This window comes from Elephas maximus, chromosome 5 (assembly GCF_024166365.1).
Source record: "Elephas maximus indicus isolate mEleMax1 chromosome 5, mEleMax1 primary haplotype, whole genome shotgun sequence".
Lineage (NCBI taxonomy): Eukaryota > Metazoa > Chordata > Mammalia > Proboscidea > Elephantidae > Elephas > Elephas maximus.
The window spans coordinates 104,734,268-104,752,281 of NC_064823.1; the positions used below are offsets into that span (position 1 = coordinate 104,734,268).

The 18,014-nt window shown below is 38.4% G+C and overlaps 2 protein-coding genes across 11 annotated transcripts in view; one reads left to right on the plus strand and one right to left on the minus strand.

Moving 5' to 3' along the window:
- AASDH (aminoadipate-semialdehyde dehydrogenase) overlaps nt 1–4,229 on the plus strand; it is a 30,848-nt gene extending 26,619 nt beyond the window's left edge. For 7 of the 8 annotated variants that reach the window (XM_049886231.1, XM_049886228.1, XM_049886229.1 and 4 more), the window contains 3 exons: nt 1,039–1,161; nt 1,937–2,068; nt 3,831–4,229. In XM_049886231.1, coding sequence (XP_049742188.1) covers nt 1,039–1,161; nt 1,937–2,068; nt 3,831–4,220 — 645 coding nt within the window. In that variant the 3' untranslated portion in view covers nt 4,221–4,229. The remainder of the gene's footprint in view (nt 1–1,038; nt 1,162–1,936; nt 2,069–3,830) is intronic. The other variant, XM_049886234.1, reaches the window with a different exon arrangement.
- An 8,687-nt stretch (nt 4,230–12,916) lies between these two features.
- CRACD (capping protein inhibiting regulator of actin dynamics) overlaps nt 12,917–18,014 on the minus strand; it is a 329,883-nt gene continuing 324,785 nt past the window's right edge. For all 3 annotated transcript variants that reach the window (XM_049886223.1, XM_049886222.1, XM_049886221.1), the window contains one exon: nt 12,917–15,758. In XM_049886223.1, the coding sequence (XP_049742180.1) occupies nt 15,598–15,758 (161 nt within the window). In that variant the 3' untranslated portion in view covers nt 12,917–15,597. The remainder of the gene's footprint in view (nt 15,759–18,014) is intronic.

Below are 18,014 nucleotides of genomic sequence, written 5' to 3' on the forward strand. Positions count from 1 at the left end.
TGTCACCCAAGTTGAGGGTGCTCTGGGAAGAAGAAGTAGTCTTCATGTCTTAAGAAATTTTTAACTTCCTTACCAAATTTCCTATAAATAAATTTGCTACTCAGAGTTTTGAAATGTTAAGAGTGTAGAGTTACTGTCTTGACAATAGAAAAAAAAAAATGTATATATATATGTCAATAAGACCTGATTGCATAAAAATTAAAAAAAAATTATATGACAATGATTATGAAATTAAAAGAAACAAGTTGGGAAAAATGTTTGAAACTAATGTGACAAAAAGCTAAAACTCATATGTATAAATAAAAACTAAGGAGCAAATACAGATAAATAAGAAAAATATCAAGCTCCATATAGGAAAACAAGGGACTTAAAACATACAGGTCCCCAAAGAAAAAAGGGCTAGTAAATATATTTAAGTATTTTATACTTTTAATAATCAAAGGAATGAAAAACTGAGAAAAACAAATGGCATTAGATTAGAAAAGATTGTGGAATGCTTCAGCCATGCTGATGGAGAGTGGCTACAAGTTATAACTGGTGGAGCTTCTAAGAAAAACACTTAGGCATTAGGTAAAAATTTCATGTCCTTTGATCTAGTAAAATTCTTCTAAGAATGTATTCTGACAGAATAAGCAGAAACATAGACAAATATGGGCACCAAGATGCCTATTTTCAGGTTGTTTATAACACAATGAAATGAGGTCTAAACCGTGGTCAGTAGAGAAATTATGTTCTGATGAAATAATAATATTCATTAAAATTATACTTAAAAATTTTGCGAAACAAGTGAGCAAAACAGGATACCATGTGTGTATTCAGAATGATCTCAGCCATGTTAAATTGCATGTATATGTACCAAAATATCAGAAGAGACAATGCTAAAATTTTTAACAGTGATTATCTCTGGTCTTCCTTATACTGATTCTCCACGGTGGGCATGTATTGCTTTTATACTAAAAATTAAAAGTTATATTAAATAGAATATATGGAATTGTTAACTATCAGTGAAAAATAATTCATTTGCTTTCTCTTTTACAGAAAAAGATATGTGTTTGGAAGTTAAAATGTGGAGGGACTGTTTTTTCTTCCCCGTGTTTGAGCCTGACTCCACATCACTTATATTTTGCTACACTGGGAGGACTTTTACTGGCAGTAAATCCGGTAGGCATAAAATAATATGTATCGATTTTATTACATATCTTTTCTTTAATATTCTTTTATTTTTTGTTTGAATCCTGAACATTTGAGGTAGTTTTCAGTTAGATATGGAGTCTCTGGGTCATGCAAACAGTTAATGTGTTCAGCTGCTGACCAAAAGCTTGGCAGCTCAAATCCACCCAGAGGACATTTCTTGGAAAAAAGTCCTGGTGATCTACTTCCCAAAAAGCAGCCATCGAAAAACCTGTGGAACACAGTTCTTCTCTGACATACATGGGGTCGCCATTAGTTGGGATCAACTTGATGGCAGTTGGTACTGGTTACTGTCAGATATATACTAGATATGACTGACCAGAATTCGTTAAAAATGACTGACATGAAATTTAGAGACTTGAGAAAATTTGAATGTCTGTGCATATCTTTTATCTATTTTTTAAATGGCAGAGCTTTAAAAAACAGTTCATATTAAGAACTTCGCGTTCATCATAAGGACAGATCTTGTGCGCTACTTATCTCTTCACTTGTTTTATTGCAAGTTTTTATCCTATATCTTATTAATAGCACTGATTAATTTTATAGGTGTGTGTATGTGTACTAAAAAAATGTGTACTAGCTTGATTTATATGTGTATTAGGTTCGTCACAATGTCAGCATGCCATTATAGCATTTTCTGATGTTTATAGCTCTGCCTTTGGGAGGTGTATGAGTTTGTTTTATAAAGTATAATTGATTAATAGAATGATTTTAAATGCTGTGAATTGCTTTTCGCCCTTGACAGGCCACTGGGGATCAAGTTTGGAAACATTTCTGTGGAAAACCCCTCTTCTCTTCTCCACGGTGCTGCCTGCAGTATATTTGTATTGGCTGTGTAGATGGGAATTTGCTCTGCTTTACTCATTTTGGAGACCAGGTGAAAATTTCTAGTTTTACATATCTTTTTCAAAGGCATAGTAGTGGGTGACAACTAAAGTAGAATTTGAAACATCATTATTCAACTCTTCGTTTTGAAAACTATTATTCTCTTTTGATTGTTAAGCCATAAGTTTATTTTAAAATGCTTTAGTACGTTTAAAAGATTTTTACGCGAACAATGTTATACTTCTTTTGCCACCCACCCCTCCCCGCAATTTTCAACATATTACCAGTTTTTATTCATTTTTAATTTAACTTGTGTTAAGGTTATGAAAGTTTAAAGAAACCCTTGCTTTTTAATATGAAAACCAAAATCCGTTGTGCACCCAAAATTTCATGATTTTGCTTTCATTCCTCAACTTCATAGCTGACAGTGTACCTTCCTTTTGGGTTATTTTAGCTCTTCAGTTGGGGTGGGGGCATAATCTTTACTTCTTTAAATACCCACAAATGACTATCACTTACATGGCCCAGCTTCAGCTATACACTTGATTTTGGGGGTTATTTTATGGATTTGCAAGTGCTAGCACCAACATAAGTTAGTCCATTTATGATCAGTGTTGCTTCAGTTGACCTAGATGCTTTTTATTCTGCATTCACCCCTCATAGCTTTAGCAGTTCTTTTGCTCTGTGTGATAATTTCTATGTGATGAAATCTTATAGTCTCTTAGTATTTTTATTTACAAAGTAATTTGAATATATTCTCACCATTACATGTCTGAGAAATAAGAAGACACAAATGCCATAGAAAGGTTAGAATGGTATTGTCCAAGTCAGGGACAGAACTGAGATTACAAATCCTGCTTGTGAATATGCCCATTGTTTTGTTTTTGCATTTCATTATGCTGCTGTTACTATGCATTTGTAAATACTACCTTACATTTGTGTCTTTTCTTCCTTTTTCTTTCTTGTGTCAGTTTTATAAAAATTTGGCTGACAGGTTTGTCCATAATAACTTCGAAATAAACAAACAGTATATATCTCCAGGGCAGACACACAACTCATAGCCTTGTTTAAAGCTCTAATTAAATATTGTACATAAGCTCTTCCTTTTGGTCCATTAACTTCTCTGCACATCAAGAGAATAAAGTAAGATAGTTTTTAATAAGGTATATCAAACACAATGCAGTTTTATCTTTGAGCTCATTGTGTCCAGAACTTACTAACTCTTGAGTGGGGTGCAAAATCAGCTTACTTTGTAATATTACATAGCAATGAATCAGGTAATAATAACATCCCACTGCATTTTGTCATGGGTTCTGCCACTGGACAGAAGTCTAATATAAGGATGCTGCTTTTCATAAAAAGTTGTTATTTTTATTGTGTTGTTGTTGTTAGGTGCTATCGAGTTGATTCTGACTCATAGTGACTTATGTACAACAGAACGAAACACTGCCTGATCCTGCATCGTCCTCACAGTCATTGTTATACTTAAGCCCATTGTTGCAGCTACTAATGTCAGTCCATCTCATTGAGGGTCTTCCTCTTTTTTGCTGACCCTCTACTTTACCAAGCGTGATGTCCTTCTCCAGGGACTGTTCCTTCCTGATAACATGTCCAAAATACTGAGATGAAGTCGTGCCATCCTTGCTTTTAAGGAACGTTCTGTCTGCTCCCTATTCTACACTCTGTATGTAGTTACTATTAAAATAGTCTTCATCTTTTAACATTTCCATTAAGAGCCTCTTAAAGCTTTAATCCAAGGGGGATTTGTTGCAATTAGATGAATGAATTGTCTTTGCTTTTATTGCCCTCTTCAGGTTTGGCAATTCTCTACCAATGGACCAATCTTTTCATCCCCATGTACCTCAGTAGCAGAGCAAGAGATATTTTTTGGTTCCCACGATTGCTTTGTCTACTGTTGTAACATGAAAGGACACCTCCAATGGAAATTTGAAGCTACTTCAAGGGTATATGCAACACCATTTGCTTTCCAGAACCACAACTGTAGTGATGAAACATTGTTGGCTGCAGCATCTACTGATGGGAAACTGTGGATCTTGGAATCAAAGAGTGGACAATTGCAAAGTGTGTATGAACTTCCTGGAGAAGTCTTCTCTTCTCCTGTGGTCTGGGAATCAGTACTTATTATTGGGTGTAGAAATAATTATGTTTATTGTCTGGATTTATTGGGTGGCAATAAAAAATAATCAGGTGTAGTCCTTACTAGCATATATCTGAAATGTTTGAAAATATTATTTATTTTATAATTTTAGAGCTATGTAGATAGTCTTATTTTATATTAAAGATTTTATTTTTATTAAGAAATGTTGATTGGAGAACAACCATATTTTACTTCCTCTAGGAGCCACAAAAGCTATTAAGAGGAGTTATTTAGAGAACTAAATACATCAATATATTTAGTAGCATTTTTTTAAATTAGACTACAGATATTCTAATTTCCTAACTGAAAGAGAGAAATAGACAGTCATCAAATGTTCTTTTAAAAGATCCTTCTAAAATTGATGCAGAAAAGGTATTTGACAAAGTTCAACACCTTTTTGTGATAAAAACTCTCAGCAAAATAGGAATAGAAGGAAAATTCCTCAGCATAATAAAGGGCATTTATACAAAGCCAACAGCCAACATCATCCTAAATGGAGAGAGTCTGAAAGCATTCCCCTTGAGATTGGGCACAAACAAGGATGCCCTTTATCACCACTCTTATTCAACATTGTGCTGGAGGTCCTATTCAGAGCAGTTAGGCTAGATAAAGAAATAAAGGGCATCCAGATTGGTAAGGAAGAATTCAAAGTATCTCTATTTGCAGATGATATGACCTTATACACAGAAAACCTTCAAGAAAACTACTGGAACTAATAGAAGAGTTCGGCAGAGTATCAGGATTCAAGATAAACATACAAAAATCAATTAGATTCCTCTACACCAAAAAAAAGAACATTGAAGAGGAAATCGCCAAATCAATGCCACTTATAGTAGCCCCCAAGAAGATAAAATACTTAGGAATAAATCTTACTGGAGATGTAAAAGACCTATACAAAGGAAACTACAAGACGCTACTGCAGGAAACCAAGAGAGACCTACGTAAGTAGAAAAACATACCTTGCTTATGGATAGGAAGACTTAACATTATAAAAATGTCTATTCTACCAAAAGTGATCTATACGTACAATGCAATTCCGATCCAAATTCCAATAACAATTTTTAATGAGGTGGAGAAACAAACCAGCAACTTCATATGGAAGGGAAAGAGGCCCTGGATAAGTAAAGCGTCACTGAAAAAGAAGAGCAAAGTGGGAGGCTTCACTCTTCCTGATTTTAGAACCTATTATACCTCCACAGTAGTCAAAACAGCCTGGTACTGGTACCACAGATACATAGACCAATGGAACAGAATCAAGAATCCAGACATAAATCCATCCACATATGAGCAGCTGATATTTGACAAAGGCCCAAAGTCAGTTAATGGGGAAAAGACAGTCTGTTTAACAAATGGTGCTGGCATAACTGGATATCCATCTACAAAAAAATGAAACAAGACCCATACCTCACTCCATGCACAAAAACTAATTCAAAATGGGTCAAAGACCTAAATATAAAATCTAAAACGATAAAGATTATGGAAAAAGAAAAATACGGACAATGCTAGGAGCCCTAATACATGGCATAAACAGTATACAAAACATTACTAACAATGCAGAAGAGAAACTAGATAACTGGGAGCGCCTAAAAATCAAACACCTATGCTCATCCAAAGACTTCACTAAAAGAGTAAAAAGATTAGCTGCAAACTGGGAAAAAGTTTTTAGCTATGACATTTCTGATCAATGCCTGATCTCTAAAATCTACATAATACTGCAAAAACTCAACTACAGAAAGACAACCCAATTAAAAAATGGGCAAAGGATATGAATAGGCACTTCACTAAAGAAGACATTCAGGTAGCTAACAGATACATGAGGAAATGCTCACGATCATTAGCCATTAGAGAGATGCAAATCAAAACTACAATGAGATTCCATCTCCAACAAGGCTGGCATTAATCCAGAAAACACAAAATAATAAATGTTGGAGAGGTTATGGAGAGACTGGAGCACTTATACAGTGCTGGTGGGAATGTAAAATGGTACAACCACTTTGGAAATTGGTACTTTCTTAAAAAACTAGAAATAGAACTACCGTACGATCCAGCAGTCCCACTCCTTGAAATATATACTAGAGAAATGAGAGGCTTTATACAAATACATGCACACCCATGTTCGTTGCAGCAGTATTTACAATAGTAAAAAGATGGAAGCAACCAAGGTGCCCATCAATGGATGAATGGATAAATAAATTATGGTATATTCACACAATGGAATACTACGCATTGATAATGAACAGCGGTGAATCGGTGAAACATTCATAACATGGAGAAATCTGGAAGGCCTTATGCTGAGTGAAATTAGTCATTTGCAAAAGGACAAATGTGAGACCACTATTATAAAAACTCGAGAAATAGTTTAAACAGAGAAGAAAATATTCTTTGATGGTTATGATAGTGGGGAGGGAGGGAGAGGGGTTTTCATTAATTACATAGTAGATAACTTTTAGGTGAAGGGGAAGACAACACAATATAGGTGAGGTCAGCACAACTGGACTAAACCAAAAGCAAAGAAGTTTCCTGAATAAACTGAATGTTTTGAAGGCCAGTGTAGGGGGCGGGGGCTTGGGGACCATGGTTTCATGGGATATCTAAGCCAATTGGCATAAAAAAATCTATTAAGAGAACATTCTGCATCCCACTTTGGAGAGTGGCATCTGGAGTCTTAAACACTAGCAAGCGGCCATCTAAGATGCATCAACTGGTCTCAACCTACCTGGAGCAAAGGAGAATGAACACCAAAGACAAGGTAATTATGAGCCCAAGAGACTGTATTAACCTGAAACCAGAAGAACTAGATGGTGCCCAGCTACAGCTGATGACTGCTCTGACAGGGAACACAACAGAGAACCCCTGAGAGAGCAGGAGGCCAGTGGGATGCAGACCCCAAATTCTCATAAAAAGACCAGACTTAATGGTCTGACTGAGAGTAGAAGGACCCTGGAGGTCATGGTCCCCAGACCTTCCCCCCAATACAGGAACCATTTCCAAAGTCAACTCTTCAGACAGGGATTGGACTATGGGATAGAAAATGATACTGGTAAGAGTGAGCTTCTCAGATCAAGTAGGCACATGAGGCTATGTAGGCAGCTCTGTCTGGAGGGGAGATGAGAGAGCAGAGGGGGTCAGAAGCTGGCGGAATGGACACAGAGTGGAGAGAAGGAGTGTGCTGTCTCATTAGGGGGAGAGCAACTGGGAAAAGGTGTATATAAATTTTTGTATGAGAGACTGACTTGTAAACTCTGACTTAAAGCACACACACACAAAAAAGATCAGAATATACTTAATGGATTAAAAGCTTAGTCTGTGATGTGACATACCATTTACTCATGTACACTGAGACTCATGACAAAAGATTTTCAAAGGATCTATTTATTGAATTAGGTTCCTCATTTAGTATTTTTAAGTGAACAAGATACCAGCATAGAATAAAATATTTATACTGTATGAGTAATATAAATTTCACATACAAATTTCAAGTTGATACACCTTTTCTCAACTTTTAATATACTTTTTCTCAACTTTTAATATACCTTTTCTCAACTTTTAATATACCTTTTCTCAACTTTTAATATACCTTTTCTCAACTTTTAATATCGGACCCTTGATGGCAAGTGTAACAATATTTCTCAGTTGTTAGAGTTTGGTAACATCTATGGTTCAGTGGCTTGGGAGTAAGGAACACGACAAAAAACAGGAAAGAAAAAACAAAACTATAAAGTGTAATGATTTCTCTGAATGCTTATTTGCTGCTTCATTCGTCCTGTAGCACTTTGTTCATGCTTGCATTTGCCTGCTATTAAGTCTCCCTCATAAGATTATATACTCTTTGATATTAGAGGACGAGGTAGTCTGGTACACTGGTAGCCCCCAGTGAACTGTACCTCCTGGTCGTTGTGCCCTTACATAGCCCCCTTCTGTTACATATGGGTTTGGCCTGTGATTTGCTTTAACCGGTAGGATGCAGTGGAGGTGACACTGTGCCAAGCCTGAGCCTGAGTAAGCCCCAAGAAGTTCTGGCAACTTTTGCTCTTGTGATCTTGGGAGTCCTGGCTGTCATATAAGAAATCTGGCTGCCTGTTGGAGATGCCATGTGGTGAGAAAGAAGCCCTGTGTACACTGAGAACTGAGCAACCCAATTAACAGTGACAGCAAGGCCCCATACATGTGGTCCTGGTTGAGCCATCCCAGCCAACTCCAGCTATTCAAGGCCTCTTCCTTGTGGTGCGAGACATTTAATTCCCGACCAACAGGATCGTGAGAAATAATAAAATGGTGGTGGTTTTCAGCCACTAAATTCTGCACTAGTACTCAGTATGGAGTAGTATATTAATGCAGCAAAAGATGACAGAAACAGAGATTGTGCCTTTGTTTTTCAAATCACTTAAAAGGCTGGATACATGAAAAATGAATGTCTTAATTTTCCTTAAAGTTACATATTATAGCTCATGATGCTTATGAATTTAGTCCACTAGTGAGGAGCCCTGGTAGCGCACTGGTTAAGTGTTTGGCTGCTAACCAAAAGGTTGGCGGTTTGAATCCATCCAGCAGCTCTGCAGGAGAAAGAACTGGTGATCTGCCCCCATAAAGGTTACAGCCAAGAAAACTGGGCAATTCTGCTCTGTCACATGGGACTGCTATGAGTTGAAAATCCCAGAGACTGTGCTAAGGGCTTAAAGTAACAAAAATGCAGTTTGTTGCCAATCTTCCTCCTCACTTCTATCTCTACAGTCAATTGTGGTATCCTTTAGTGTGTCCACCTATCCTTCAGTCCAGCATGCCAGAGTTCTTGGTTGCTAGTCATAGAAGCTAAGTCAGGCTATTTTAAGCAGACAGGAATTTTTAAAAGGAATATTGAGTAGCTCACAGATTTGTGAAGAGGGCTAGAGATTTGTAGCCAGGAACAATGAGTGGTATGGTGATCATAGCATTTTGGCCTGCTGAAGAAATAGCTGTACTTGAAGCTTTAAATGCTCAACTTACGGATGACACTGTGAACACTGGACACTGTTCCCTGCCACCGGCATCACTGCTGCTGCTGCTCCAGCAAGGTGACTGTGCTGCTGCTGCTGCCAGTCTTCCTCAGTTTGCCTGCCAAGGACCAAAAGCAAACCAGTTGCTGTCACGTTGGTTCTGTCTGACTCATGGTGACCACACATGTCAAGTAGAATTGGGCTCCATAGGGTTTTCAATGGCTGGTTCTTTTTGTGGAAGAAGATCACCAGGCCTTTCTTTGGAGGGGTCCCTTCATGAACTTGAACCACCAATCTTTTAGTTAGTGGCTGAGCCCTTAGCCATTTGCTCCACTCAGGGACTCCATGTCTTTTGATCAGTTGTTCCCAATTCAGAATCTCTTCCAAGTGGAACTTAGGTCCCTTGCCCTAGAGGGAGCCTAGGAAAGTACTTATCAGGCATTTCATCTGTGGGGGGAGGTGGGTGCTGCCTCCCACCAAGACCCATGAGTTTGGGAATTCCCCAAACACAGAAAGGGGATTCATGTCCTGGGTAGTCAAAAAACAACGGCATATCTTTGGCCAGATTTTTTAACTATTTTAGATCAGTGCTTTTGGAAACTTCCATGTGCCTATGGATCACCTGGAGCTCCTGTTCAAGTAAGTACCCATTTGAGTCTGGGGAGAGAGGGTGAGAACGATGATCAGGAACAGGGCTTCGCTGAGGGACATTGGAGCCTGAGGCAAAAGAAAAAACCAGTAATACTGACTCAGTCTTTCAGATTTTGATATTTTGTTCACCATGAGAATTTTTTGCATAAATTTTGAATTTTTTAAATATCACATTAAAATTTATCTTGGTTACTGAGTTTTTTGGCACCTGAGGCCTCACTCACTTCTCTCTAGGAATTCAGTGAGATTCAGCAGGCCTTGGATGGGGTCCTAAACTCTGCATTTGTAACATGTTCTCAGTTGACACAGTTGCTGCTGTTCCATGACCCACACTTTTTTTTTTTAATAGTACTTTAGATGAAGGTTTACAGAACAAACTAGCTTCTCATTAAACAAGTTAGTACACATATTGTTTTATTACATTGGTTAACAACCCCACGACACATCAACACTCTCCCTTCTCGACCTTGGGTTCCCCATTGCCAGCATTCCTATCCCCTCTTCTAGTCTGTGCCCCTGAGCTGGTGTGCCCCTTTAGTCTCATTTTGTTTTATGGGCCTGTCTAATCTTTGGCTGAAGGGTGAACCTCAGGAGTGACTTCATTACTGAGTTAAAAGGGTATCCGGGGGCCATACTCTTGGGGTTTCTCCAGTTTCTGTCAGGCCAGTAAGTCTGGTCTTTTTTTGTGAGTTAGAATTTTGTTCTACGTTTTTCTCCAGCTCTCTCTGGGACCCTCTGTTGTGATCCCTGTCAGAGCAGTTAGTGGTGGTAGTGAAGCACCATCTAGTTGTACTGGACTCAGTCTGGTGGAGGCTGTGGTAGATGTGGTCCATGAATCCTTTGGACTAATCTTTGCCTTACATCTTTAGTTTTCTTCATTCTCCCTTGCTCTGGAAGAGGTGAAATTAGTGGAGTATCCTAGATGGCCCCTCACAGGCTTTTAAGTCCCCAGATGCTACTCATCAAAGTAAAATGTAGAACATATTCTTTATAAACTATGTTATACCAGTTGAGCTAGATGTTCCGAGACCATGGTCTCCACAGTCCTCAGCCCAGTAAATTGGTCCTTCAGGGAGTTTGGATGAGTCTATAGAGTGTCCTTGACCTTGCCTTGTATACATTTGCTGGCTTCCCCAGTTTCGTGTAGTGTCTTGTCCTTCAGCAAAGTTAGCACATTATTATCTATTTAGTGTTTTTCCATCCCCACTCCTCCTCTCCTTCGTAACCATGGAAGATTGTTTCTTTTTGTGTGTAAACCTTTTCATGAGATAGTAGTGGTCTCATACCATATTTGTCCTTCTGGAATTATTTCACTCAGCATGATGTCCTCCAGATTCATTCATCGTGTTGAGGTGCTTTGCAGATTTATCATTGTTCTTTATCGTTGTATAATACTCCATTGTGTGTATGTACCACAGTTTATCCATTCATCTGTTGATGGGCATCTAGGTTGTTTCCATCTTTTTGCTATTGTGAACAATGCTGCAGTGAACATGGGTGTGCGTATGTCTATTCATGCAATGGCTCTTATTTCTACAAGTGGAATTGCTGAATCATATGGTATTTCTAGCTTTCTAATGAAGCACCATATCGTTTTCCAAAATGGTTGTATCATTTTGCATTCCCACCAGCAGTGCATAAGAGTTCCAATCTCCATGCAACCTCTTCAGCATTTGTTATTTTCTGTTTTTTTTGATTAGTGCCAGTAATATCAGGGTGAGATGGTATCTCATAGTGGTTTTGGTTTACATTTCTCTCACGGCTAGTGATCTGGAGCATTTCCTCATGTGTCTGTTACCGCTTGAATGTCTTCTTTGGTGAAGTGTCTGTTTATTTCCTTTGCCCATTTTTTAATTGGATTATTTGCCTTTTTGTTGTAGAGGTGTTGGATTTTCCTGTAGATTTTAAAGATTAGACCTTTGTCAGATTTGTCATAGTCAACAATTTTTTCCTAGTCTGTAGGTTCTCTTTTTATTTACTCTTTTGGTAGTCTTTTCATAAGTGTTTAATTTTTAGAAGATCCCAGTTACCTAGCTTATCTTCTACACTTTTTTTTCCTAGTATCTCCAAAGGTAGCCCTGCCTTTATTTTCTACATGGACAACTCAGTGACACTGATTACCTTCTTCAGCTGTGCAACCATTCTCACCTCCTTTTCCAAATCGTTCCTCCCTCATTAATATAAACTCACTGACCCCTAAGATTCCTGTGTAATCTTTTGAGTTGCTGTTGTCAATTTGATTTCATATAAATAAATCTTAAAAGAACACAATGCACAAGGCAGACATTCTTTACTAGTTAGCTGAACTATTTGATTTTAAGAAGGCTTCAGGGGATATTTGGTTTAGGGTTTAAATGTTAACTCAGGGCAATAGTTTCAGGGGTTCATCTAGTCTCAATAGCTCTAGGAAGTTTGGACTCCATGAGAATTTGAAATCTTGGTCCGCATTTTCACCTTTTGATCAGGATTCTTCTATAGAATCTTTGACCAAAACATTCAGTAGCAGTCCACGGCCCACCCTTTGCATAAGAAGGGCTCTAGGATCATTTTGTCTGAGATTCAGACCATGCAATTCCAATTAAAAAAAAAACAGTTGAAGAGTTGGTTCCAACTCATGGTGACCACACATGTTGCAGAGTAGAACTGTGCTCCATAGGGTTTTCAAGGCTGTGACCTTTTGGAAGTAGATTGCCAGGTTTTTCTTCCTAGGTACCTATGGGTGGGTTTGAGCCACCAATCTTTCTGTCATAGTCAAGCACTTAACCACTTGTGCCACTCAGGGACTCCCAATTCTAATTTAGGACCAAGGTAAAAATTTTATTTGTCCTAGATGGTTGCTTTTCTCCAAAAAAGAAACAAACAACCCAGTGAAAAATATAACAGAGTACCATGTAAATGTCTGGCAATTTTCCTCATTCAACAAAAGCTACATAAATATAATGAGACTTCTAGTAGAGAGTCATTGAAATTAGTAGAAAGTTTAACATGAAAAGGAAACTCCACCAGTGCTGAAGATCTTGTGGGTATTTTTTATTGAAAGACATTTTCCCTTCAATAATGGACATTTTACATTAAAACTTTATACAACCAAAATCTCAAAATAATATTAAAATCACACTATTTTCATTTTTAGTCTCTACTTAATTTTATTGTTGGTAAAAAATATTGCAAGACACTTGTAACGCTAATGTTTCTGCTTTAAAATAAGCAAACTAAACGTCACAGGAAGAGACAAGACGTACTATACGTTTGCTGATAACTGGCTAAAATTATAATTTAATAGTAATTAATGTTTGTGTAAGAAACAATTGCACTTGAAAAATTAAAAAAGTAAACAAAAAACCCTCTAGTTTTATATATAAGTCTATGAACAGAGGTTAATCATCTATAACCTTGCTGGGAGAAGTGTATGTATGTTTAAATTAAAAAAAAAAAAGTTAAGCTTGTGTTTAATATAGCAATCATTCATTAAAAAAAAAAAAACTGTCATGAATTTTTATATATGTTTTTACAGAATTTCCCCAGGTTGTTGAGCAGAGAAGACTGCAACAGAACTAAAGCAAAATAACACTTCATTGGTATTTAGTGCAAATTTGGAGTGATTTTTACAAGAAATGTTAGATGGGTACCCTTTATAAATTGTTGAAACTACTGCGACTGTCCTTTCCTCAGTATGCTCATCTTTTAAAGACTCTGATGTAAAACTTTTAACTGAGGTATTTCTCCTACTTTGTATGCAGGCACGGAGTTGACTGTTGTCATTCTTTATTAATGATTTGAGTCCCTTACCCCTTTCTGCCATTACTGTGATATTACCCCAAGCTTATAGGATGAAAGAAAAAGTCAGTTCAGAAGAATTGCTGTAGTACTATAATTTCATGGCTCTAGATGGAAAGAGTCCCATTAAAAAGTATTATGTTAGCCAGGAAACCACTGAAACTAACAAATGCCTACATACAAGATTTAGAAATGAGCATTAGTGTGGAAAGCGTGCAGTGGAATACTAATTTTTTCCCATAGCAATAAACAAAAGTTAAAGTTACATTGATTCTTAACAGTCTGAAGGTCCAGTATATATAATATTAAGTCCAACTTGCAAGAGTATAGTACCAGCTTGACCGCATTTGCCAGCTGCTACAGCAAGGCTGAGCTATTGTTCCCAGAAAGAAAATGTTTTCTATATGGTAAATACTAACTTTGCTGTCATCCTTCCTTCAGGGTATATGACAGAATAACTATACATTGCATATTGAGTAGGCACAAAGGAAAGTATTGAATGGATAATAAAAAAAGTTGTTTTGGTAGGAGAGGAAGGGAGAATGGAATTCCCCCTGCTGCCAGCAAAGGACTTGCACACATATTTTGGAGTCAGAATCTAAGAAAAGAGGAATATGCCAACATCGTGAAATGGAAAGCACCAGCAAAAATGTGGGTTTGCTGGTATGTCTATGTGTCATGTAAAGTCAATTTAGGGAGATAAAAAGTGAATATATGTGACTTTTAAGTTGCCAAGTCCCTTTTTTGTATGCAGAGTAACAAGGCCACTTAAAACTCTGAGATATTTATTAAAAGGAGCAAGGTGAGTGCTCTAAATTACACATGCTACTGAACATCTGGCTCTAAATACGAAAAACTCAATTACGATAAAGCAAAAGCTTCCTGCTGGAAGTCCTTTGTACAAAGGCTCCAATCTTGGCTTCCTGTTAACACTCCCTGAAGACTTATGGGCATTTTCAGAGACAAGTAATGTCAATAGCCCCTCTTATCTTGTCATAAATGGCAGGTTTGGGGTTGTTTTATTATCTTCCACGTCTCACATTTGCTTCTTTGGCTGAAAAGAGCCTCCCCTGCAGAAATGGAAAAACTAGAAAACCTTAGAATCAGTAATTCTCAACCTCTGAGAGAGAGCGGACTTCACCTGAAGAGTTTTTGCCAGAATATACGTTCCTGGCCCGGTCACCACAGGATCTGATTCAGCAGGCCTGGGGTGAAACCTGGTCACCTGAAGAAACACTGCAGTAGATAGGTATTGTCAGAGACGGAAAGAGAATTTATAGCTGATAGCGAATTTCCTTTCTTCGAGATATTAAAATAAAAATATTCCCTAGGAGCCAGTTGGGCCAAGTACTTAAGATGTCCTTAAGGAGGGAATTGGAATAACTGGATCAACAGCATTGTAGAAGTGTGAATGGATTTGCCTTTCATGTATAGCTTTGGGATGTGGAAGATTTAAGAAAACCACACATGGGTGCAGAGCTGGGAGCCAGACTCTTTCTCACCATTCCCCATACTCACTGTATTTGGAAGAATGGGCATTCTTGTTTCCATCTATATGTGATCCCATTACTGTAGAAAAGGGTAGAAACCACCAAAAAGATGGAAGGTAAACACTGTGGATTAAAATTAAAAAATCGGAGCAGAGAATCAAAACCCCATTACAAAGATTGGCAAAAGCATGTGTTCCGACTTGGGTGTGGGAGCGGAAGGACCGTGGAATGGGCACAGCAGGCTCTTGTCAGGAGTGCTTAGTTTGGAGATTTTGTTTTGTGTCCCTTGGATGGAATTTTCTCTTTAGAAGTAAGAGGAGCTCGAGGCACTAAGACCTAGGGTTGTGCAAATACACTCTTTACAATGAACACCACCGGTTCAGTTTCTAAACATTATTTTGGAGCCTATGAGACATGCTTCTTTTTCCTAGCTTGGTTTTTTTTTTTTAAACCTTATATAAAAAATAAATAAATGAAAAGGGCAAGAAAGAAGCCAAAAACAGGCAACAGGAATGGGGATAAGAGTCCTTCTTTACTTAATAATCTGTGGGCAGTCGCTCCAGGCCTTGGCTTTCCTTTTGGCCAAAGCCAGCCAGGCTGGTTCTGTTGACACAGGGGCAGCGTCCGGCGTGGAGAACCTTTTCGTGACTTCTTTCACCACGGGCGTGGGGGGAGCTGAATCCGAGATCTCCACTGGATTTTGTTTTGAAGGAAAAGGAGAAAGGAATAAGTCAGAACCATGTCTGGATTTATCAGAAGTATTTGATTCAGAAAGGAAAACTCAAACACAGAGAAGTTTCCCAGCCCTTTGGTGAGAATGTCCTCATTTCAGATTTAGGAAAAGAAAGCTATGTGATAAAAACTGTTGCAAACAGAATGAAAGTGATCACGGCACGGTCAATTCTAATTTCTGAGAATTTCTAGAAGGCTTATGCTCTGTACAGAGAAGTTATGGCTGTATAACAATAAGAAATAAACAGTTGATTTTGTGATCCTAGTCATACAGCCAGTCAAGTCCACAAAGAAAACAACCAAACCAGCAGTTTGAACCTATCAAGCTGATGAAGTCAAATCTACCTCCTCCACCAGGCACCCCTGATGTTCTCCACCCTCTGAGTCCCACAGATTATGCTTGCTCTCGTGACTTTCAATCTTCTCTAACAATTCCTTTGCACAAATCACTTTGTTTACTAGACCTCATTGTTGTTAGCTGCTGTCATGGTGATTCCATGCACAATGCAACGAAATGCTTCCCAGTCCTGTGCCATCCCCAGGATCATTTGCAAATGGGACTGTTGTAACCCACACAGGGTTTTCACTGGCTGATTTTCAGAAGTAGATCGCCAAGCCTTTCTTCTAGTCTGTCTTAGTCTAGAAGCTCTGCTGAAACGTGTTCAACATCGCAGCAACAGGCAAGCCTCTACTCATAGCCAGGTGGTAGCTGCACTTGAGGTGTTTTGGCCAGGGGCTGAACCTGGCTCTTCTGCATTAAAAAAAAAAAAAAAAGGAAGGCAAGAATTCTACCACTGAACCACCACCTTAGAGGCTTATTAAGGTGGGGACTTGGGTCTGATCTTTGGGTCATTTTCAGTGCCTGTGACAATGGCCTACACATCAGCAGTGCTCAGGAAATACTGACCGAGAAGACAAATACTTCAGAACACAGGGTGGCTTTATTAACCTGGAGCCACTCTGGGTTGCATTAACCCGTTAGTACATCCAATAAATCATGCAAAGAAAGATGTGAATCCTCTGACTTTGAAGTTTTCACATTATTTTTAAAGAAATTATCTCTCGGAGACACCCACGCAATGTTTTGTTGTTAGCGTTAATTGCCTCGGAGTCAATTCTGGCTCGTGGAAACCCCATGTGGTACAAAGAAGAGCTGCTCCACAGGGTTTTCTTGGCTGTAATTTCTACTCTGTCACATGGGGTTGCTATGAGTCGGAATCGACTCAATGGCACCCAATGACAACAGTCGTTTTTTTTTTTGTAGCAACATGGGAATGTTTATTATATAATATAAAGGGGGAAAAGCCACATATATAATAATACAGACACTGATTGCACCATTTAAGTTGTATATTTTTCATTTCTATTATTTCAGTTTGTTTTCTACCCTGCCTCTTCATTTTTCGTACCGTCTTGTTCCTGTCTTATGGCCTCTATTCCTTTCATTAGCTCCTTAGCATCTTAAACATACTTCCTTGAATACTTTATTTCAGATTGTTCCTAGGATACAGACTCTCCTAAAAAAAATTGTGTTTGTTGCACAATCCATTTCCTTGGGTCATTTGCAAAATTTTCTTATGAGCTCTTTGTCTTCACCAAGGGTTGTTCTCTGTGGGACTCCACCAGTCCCTGGTCTGGGAGATGAGGATTTGCTTCTCCTCTGCCTAGTATGGTTCTTGCCCAGTTTTTATGTTAATATCTCAGTGCCTTTGGGATGTGGTTTCCCATCCCAGTGCCATCAAGTGCCATGGGTGTCAGAGTAGATCTGTGCTCCATGAGGTTTTTAGTGGCTGATTTTTCAGAAGTAGATCACCAGGCTTTTCTTGCAACAATCTTAACAGAAGCAGATTGCCAGGCCTTTTCTTCAGCAATACCACTGGGTGGGTTTGAATCACCAACCTTTAGGTTAGCAGTTGAGTACAAACTGTGCCATGCAGGGACCTTATATAATGTTTTGAACCCTTAATTCCTTGTATATAAGATCAAATGAAACAATACGTGTGGAAATGCTATTTTTATTTTATTTTTTTAGGAGCCCCTGCGTGGTGCAAGGAAACTCTGGCGGCGTAGTGGTTAAGAGCTATGGTTGCTAACCAAAAGGTTGGCAGTTTGAATCCACCAGGTGCTTCTTGGAAACTCTATGGGATAGTTCTACTCTGTCGTATCGGGTCACTATGAGTCGGAATCGACTCGACAGCAACGGGTTTGGTTTTTTGG